This window comes from Merops nubicus, unplaced genomic scaffold (genome assembly GCF_000691845.1).
Source record: "Merops nubicus isolate BGI_N331 unplaced genomic scaffold, ASM69184v1 scaffold23210, whole genome shotgun sequence".
In the NCBI taxonomy this organism is placed as follows: domain Eukaryota; kingdom Metazoa; phylum Chordata; class Aves; order Coraciiformes; family Meropidae; genus Merops; species Merops nubicus.
The window spans coordinates 1-7,281 of NW_008583835.1; the positions used below are offsets into that span (position 1 = coordinate 1).

General features: G+C 53.7%; 1 protein-coding gene across 1 annotated transcript in view; it reads right to left on the bottom strand.

Moving 5' to 3' along the window:
- Positions 1–2,520: 2,520 nt before the first annotated feature.
- PPIH (peptidylprolyl isomerase H (cyclophilin H)) overlaps positions 2,521–7,281 on the bottom strand; it is a gene marked incomplete at its 5' end in the record, with an annotated part of 6,368 nt that continues 1,607 nt past the window's right edge. Inside the window, 4 exons of the mRNA XM_008942487.1 lie at positions 2,521–2,609; positions 3,801–3,841; positions 4,598–4,685; positions 6,149–6,241. Coding sequence (XP_008940735.1) covers positions 2,541–2,609; positions 3,801–3,841; positions 4,598–4,685; positions 6,149–6,241 — 291 coding nt within the window. The remainder of the gene's footprint in view (positions 2,610–3,800; positions 3,842–4,597; positions 4,686–6,148; positions 6,242–7,281) is intronic.

Consider the following 7,281-nt stretch of genomic DNA (forward strand, 5'->3'; position numbering starts at 1 on the left):
CAGCAGGTTTCAAACCATTACAGGTGGCATCACTGGGGCAGAGTAGAGGGTCAGGAGAACCTCCCTTGAGCTGCTGGTCACACTTCTTCACACACCCCAGGAGACCATTGGCTTTCTAGGCCATGAGGGCCTATTGCTGGTTCATGGTGAACTTCTTGTCCCCCAGCACTCCCAGGTCCTTCTCTGCAGAGCTGCTTCCCAGCAGGTCACCCCTCACCTGTCCTGCTCCCTGGGGTTATTCCTCTGCAGGTGAAGGACCTTGAACTTGCCCTTGTTGAACTTTCTGAAGTTCCCTCCACCCAGCTCTCCAGCCTGGCTGGGTCCCGCTGCATGGCTGGCTGAGGACATGCTCTGCCCCTTCCTCCAGGTCACTGAGGAGTATGTTGCATGAGACTGGACCCAGCCCCTGGGGAGCACCACCAGCTACAGGCCTCCAGCTGGGCTGCTGATCACAACCCTCTGAGCTTTCTCCTGCAGCCCACCTCCCAGGCCACTCGCTCCACCCACACTGACAAGATGGCACAAACCTCTCTGCCCAGCAGCCCTGCCTGCAGGCTGAGTGGAGGAGCTGGCCCAGCACAGCCCTGCCCCACTCCCCTGCCCATCCCTCCCCTCTGGGCGTGCCCAGCAGCGGTGCCCTCAGCACCACCCACAGGAAACGTCCCCTCCGGACCCAGCCCCTTACTGGAGATGCTCCAGCCCTTCTCAGCTGCAGAAAAATCTGTTCCCAGGCCTCTTAACTGACACATGCTGCACAGAGACTTAACAAAGTTGTTTATTTACATTTCAAAACGTAAAAAAACCCAGAAAATAAAATAATAGATGCCCACTATTAAACGATTTCAGGAGAACGTCCAGAGCACAGATGTGGCCTGAAGAGACTGGTCAGCAGGGGAACTGGCTGGAGCTGGAACTGCACGGAGCCAACACGGGCCTGACCACCAGTGAGGGAACACTGAAACAGAGAGGATAGAGGCCCAAAATGCTGGACAAGCCATTCCCAACCCACCCGACACCAGCAGGACTCTGCAGTGACTCTGGAGGCTGCTCTGGTGATCCTCCAGTGAGTGCTGCCTGCAGGCACTAACTCATGTCAGCCCTGAGCTAGAGAACTCCCAAAAATCCTCCCTGCTCTGCACGTCAGGTGTCTGCATCTTCCTCCACACTGCAAACCAATACTGCCCCTTTCTCCTGGCTGATTCTAAGGGCTCTTGCCATGTAACTGATCTGGCTGCCTGAGGTCGGGCAGGACAAAAGCAGCTCCTGTCTGTGGGCAGAAGGGCAGCTCCTCAGACCTGCCTGGGGAGGGAGCAAGGTGGCACCAGCCTCACACCTGGAAATGGAAAGCTTCAAGTCTCAAGCTGGACGTTGGCCAGATCGTGTACTCCAAAGAGAAATGATCAACAAGTCTGAGAACAACCCTAAAGGGGACCCGACCCACCAGCAGGGGTCTGCCCACCAGCCAGCAGGCCTGTTAACAAGCTTGTGCTCATCTTCAAAAGCCTGTAAATGCCACCAGGAGTACCAGGGAAGTGAAAGGACTCCAGCCCCTGTTGTCACCACATCAAACAGGAGGAGCCCCTGAGCACCTGAAGTGCTGCAGGTCTGAAGGACTTTATTCTGGAAGCAGGGACGTGTCTGTGGCCAAGCCCAGATGTCTTTGGAAATGCTCTACAGGAAGGTCAGAAACTGTGGGGATCTGCTCTTGTCAGTGCCTGCTGAAATCTGAAAAATCAGCAACCAAAAGGCTAATACAGCAGATTTTTGACAAGCTGCAGCCTGACACATTGAAATCCAGACAGATTGGTTTAAATGCTTGTGTTTTCATGGTGGAGTGGGTGGACAGATGGAAACAGAAGACTGTCCATTAGCCTGAGCTCTGTCTTGAGCCCACCGAGGTCACTGAAGTGGAGCCTGAGTGCTGGACACATCTCCCTTTGGATGAGGACAGTGGCATTGTTTTGAGCTAAGGCAGGAGCACAGCACACACCAACTCCTCAGCCCTGTGGTGGTGGCAGTGCCACGGCTGTGCTGAGCAAGGAGGCTCATGGCCTCTCCTCCTCTTTGCTGGATCACTGCCTGCCCCCACAGGCACGCTCAGCTTTCTGTAGCCATCAGAGCTCACCAACCTGCAGGTCAGAGTGAAGTCCTCTAGTCCCAGACTGCCTGGGGAACACAGCTGGATTCCTGCCCCAGCTCTGTTTCATCCCCTGGTTGCTAAAGCTGAGGCTCTGAGGCAGCCTCAGTGCACCCAAGGCAGAGCTCCCACAGCCCCACCTCCCCCTTGGTCACAGCTGCAAAACCTCAGCCCTTATCCCCTGCTTGTATAGCTCAGAGGGAAGCCAGCTCAGGGACCTGAACTGGCAAACAAATAATGCTCTTAGGGAAGTGTGGTGTCTCACTGAGCCAAGTCAGCTCTCTGCAGGCTCCAGAGAATGGGAACATAAGTCAGGAGGAAAGCAGGGGGCAGAGCAGCCCAGAGTCCAGCTGTGCTGGGGGCCTGTGGAGACCGAGACTCACCACACTCCTGTTCCATGGCTTTACATTTCCCCACACTGAGAGATCACAACAGGCAGCTTGGGTTTGTTATTTGGACCTGTAGGCACATTCTGGGGACAAACAAATACATCAGGTTAAACCTTAGAAAAGCACAGCAAATCCTGTGAGCAACAGGTACCTGAGGACTGGTTAAGAGGGCTCTGAGCTACATCAGGAATGGGGAAATCTAGACACAGCTCGGAGTTACAGAGAAGTAACATGGAACTGTCATGCATTTTGGCAGCTAACTTGCTCTGTGCACAGAGATTTGGGATAGACACCCCAACCCTTTCAATGGGAGGGAAGAAACAGAGCAAGAATGGGAGAGCTCCTCATGAGAGACAAGAGGCACCGTGTCACTTGAGGCTGCTCGGGCTTAAATCTTTGAAGTTACTCATTCCACCTCCCACAAGCAAAGTAAACCTGCATCTGTCCAGAAGGGGAATCCAAATAAGAGAGAGTCACAAAGCAACCCTCACTCTGAACCCCTCCTTCTGCTGTGCTTGGCTGTTCTTTCCAGGGTCTCTGACTTATTTCCTGCAGCCATGCACAAAGCACAGCAGAGCCCTCCCCCCAGTGCTGCTGGAGAAGAGGGTTCCCACACACGGGCTGGATGGTGCACTCCCTTCTGTGGGACCTTTTCTCAACACCCCAGGGCTGGCAGCTCTGCCCTTGCCCCACGTGTCACAGGTAGATGAGAGGCTCCTGTGCACATTGTGCTGTGCCATGCACTCAGCTCAGCTGCCTGTGAGAACGACTCAGATCCTGCTGTGAGTCCCACTCACAACACTGGCAGCAACCTCCACCCCTGGACGTGTTGATCTCCAGCTTCTGGAAGCCCATCAGAAGATCAGTTTAATTTTTCTTATTAAACATGCTGATCAGAGATGAGAACTGATGATTTAGCATCCAGTGAACAGTCCAGAGGGTGACAGCACAGAGGGGATCTGCCTCACACTCTGGGCTGAGCTGCTGATGGAACAGCTTTTCCATTCAGCTTCCTCAACAAATGCAAAGCCTTGCAAATAAAGCCAGGAGAGCACAATCCCTGCTCCCAGCCCAGCCAGCCACCACGAGCACGCAGCATTTCTAAAGTCAATCTATCTGACAGCCTTTGCCTCAACAGATTTCCTGCTGTTTTGTAATGATGACAACAGATAATGCCAGTTATTGACACGGATGTTCCCTGCTACCCTATGAACAGACAGTGGGAGAGAACAGAGCTACAGGACTCCACAGAGAAATAGGCAAATTCCACTTACTTCAATTTTCCTCATAACCAGCAGCCCATCGACAATTTTACCTAGAATGAGAAAATTCAGCCACTTCAGTAAGGCAGGTTTTGCCTTGGCTCCCCCCACTCAGCAGAGACACATCCCTTTGTGCTCCTCCTGAAGAGCCTCATGCAGGGTTTAGGTCCTTGGGCACTTCAGGGTTTGTCAGCTCTCTCTAGACTGACGAAGGAAACGATCCCTCTTCAAACCCTTCCCACACTCAGAACAGGTTCAGGGCAATTTCCCTTTGCAGGGGTGGCACAGCTATAATCTGGGGGTTGAGATTCTGGCCAGGCTCAAAGGCAGCATGGACGACCTGCCTCTCTCTCAGCACAACCTCTGTGATGGTGTAAAACCAGCAACACACGATGCCAGTGCCATGTAAGCATCAGAGGAAGTAATAAGTAGGATGGCAGCTTAAAGGCTGGCCCTGAAACCCCACAGCTCCAGTGGCACTATGTGAAACGTCAGCAGATGTGTTTTCATAGAATTACTGTCTAAAAACTCTGCTGAAATCTCAGTCTCTGACAGTGGAGAAGAAAATTATCCCTCTGCTCATCTGTCCCTTCAGCACGGGCACAAGGACTTATCAGGTAGTGTGAGACATTGATTGAGGAACTGATCTGAAGCTGCCCCGGGAGAAAACAGGTTTCATTTCAACCCTGGACTGCACAGACACCTCCACTGGCAGGAGCACAAGCAGCCCGTGGCTGTTCTGTGTTAGCAGCTGTGCCACAGGCAGCGTCCATGGCCTGGCACCACGGGCCTGTGCCACAGGGACTCACCAAACACAACGTGCTTTCCATCCAGCCAGTCACACTTGGAGCAGGTGATGAAGAACTGACACCCGTTGGTGCTTGGGCCACTGTTTGCCTGCGGGTTGAGAAGGGCAAAACACAACAGAGCATTCCCAGAACTGAAGGCAGACACAGCTCACGTAGGAAGGAGCTGCTGCTCCAGGCCTAGCCCAGCTTATTTTTGGTTTTTGCTGCACAAAGCAAAGGAAGCTGGATGCTCATCTGCAGAGAGTGACCTGTGCCAGCACACGGCGTGCCACCAAGTCTGCCCAGGGCAGTGGCTGGGGCAGCCACAGCACCAGCTCTGTGTTATGATTCTCAAAAGGCACATTCCACACAGGACAGTGCTGAAACCCAGCTCGAGAGCTCGCTCCCAAAAAGAAGGCTGAATTTTTTGACAACTACTTACTGCCTGCTGCATTGTCCTGGGGAAAACTGAAAGCCAGGAACCAGAGCAGGAAAAAAAAACCAGCTGATTTCTGCTGTGTGGCTTTCCTCAGAAAGATTAAAAAAATGGTGTCTTTTCTGCTGAGCAGGATGAGAAAGGCAAGGCTGGTATTGGCACAGGGCTCAGAGGAACAGTGTGATGCCAAGTGAAATCCAACACACACCCAGGGCAACACCCAGAGCATCAGTGCTCTGCCAAGGGAACAGCAGAGTCCAGGTCCACTTGTGAGGGCTCCACCAGCAGCCAGGAGACACCAAAGCACGTGCCTGTGCTGAGCAGTGGACGGGGCAGGGGTGCACAGGACACTGACTGCCAGCCAGCCTGGGAAGGATGCAGGTGGGCAGGACCATGGCTTGGCCCAGCAGAACGACTCGAGGGCCACGCTGGCAATAGCAGAGCTTGGTCTGCACCCTTCTGCCAGCATGGTACAGGGGCTGCTGAGCTGTGTCAGGGACCTCCTTCTGGGCCCTGCTTTGAACTGGGCAAAGAACTGATCCACACAGTGAATGCCCCAAGCAAGTGCTCTTAAGGAGAGGGCAGCTGAAAGAGCTGGGGGAGAAGCACCTGTGGATGGCAATGCTGAAGCCCTGGCTCCACTTGCTTTCTCCTGCAGAAGTCAGTGTACTGCTCCTACCAGACAACACAGAACCATGGCAGCTTTCCCTACACTGCTCAACAGGAAGCATGGGTTCCACAAGTCACTGTGCTAACACTGCTATGGCTTTGGAACTCCCAACCCTCTTTGTTTCATCCTGGCTGAGGTCAGTGTTTGGGAACAGGATCTGAGAAGAAGACAAGACCACCACTGGCCACCCACTGTCAGAATCAACTGAAAGCTGATGGGCCAGGGCCTGCCCCAGCCCTCCAACGGGTGACCAGGGGAGGATGCTGCAGGATCAGGACTTTCCTGTCACTGCACACACTAACCCACCAGGAGCCTTCTGACTAGTGGTCACAAACCAGGTCTTCCAGACCTTGTAGCCAACAGTGGAGATTTCTGCTGCCTGGCAAATGATTTAGACACTTGGGAAAAGGGCAGAGAGAAAGTACCAAGAGTTTCTGGTCTCATGATGTTGTGATTTTATACTCACCATAGAGAGCAGCCCCGGAGCAGAGTGTTTCAGCTTGAAGTTTTCATCTGCAAAAGGACCCCTGTATATACTGGCTACTCCAGTGCCATCTCCCTGCAGGAGAGAAGGGCCCAGTCAGCCCCAGAACTTCATCCACAGCAACTGGGACAGAACAACTGAATTTAAAATTTCAATTTAAAACTCCCAAGCAAAAGCACAGGGTTAAACTCAGCTCAGAATGGACATCCTGCCCTTGAGCTACGCTGGCAATGAACACCCTCCCTGTTCTCCTCCTGAAGAAGCCACCAGTGACTTCAAGCAAAAGCACAGGGTTAAGCTCAGCTCAGAATGAACGTCCTGCCCTCGAGCTATGCTGGCAATGAACACCCTCCCTGCTCTCCTCCTGAAGAAGCCACCAGTGACTGGTTCCAGCCCCACAGCACAGCGTTTGCCATCCACAGCCTGGCAGAAACCCACAGTGCTGGTGAGGATCAAGCCCCAGGCTCCCAGAGTGCAGGCTACAGACTGCCTGGAGTGGCCCCACCCGGAGCTGGCAGGGCAAAGGAGGGGGACTGGGGTGGGCTGGAGTGACAAGGAAGCAGAAGTGGCTGGGTGGAGAAAGTCACTGAGGGTGCATTTACTTATTTCACCTTCCCCTCTGTGACTGCCCTGCCAATGGGGACTTGGTCTCTCTGCTTGGCAAGGGCAGTTGCTAAAAGAAGGAGTTTCAAATTTCTGTTGTAGTTGCTACCAAGTTGAGACCTCTGGTACTTTACTACAAGCCAGCTCAGGAGAGAAGACACTCCTGAACAGCAGCACGGCCTGTCACTGCTCTGACTGCTCACAAGCTTCTCACTCTGGAGAGGCCTGAGGCATGGGCCATGTAAAACACAGACTGTGTGGGGCTGCTGAAGGACCAGCCTTGGGCCAGCCTGGCAGAGACACTCCTGTAGGATGGCAAAGGGATCCAGCAGGGACCCATCAACAGAATCATTGAATCATTAAGGCTGGAAAAGATCTCCAGGATCACCAAGTCCAACCATCAACCCAGCACTACTGTAACCACTGAACTGTGTGCCCAGGGGCCATGGCCACATTCTCTGAACCCCCCCAGGGCTGGGGACTCCAGCACCCCCCTGGGCAGCCTGGGCCAA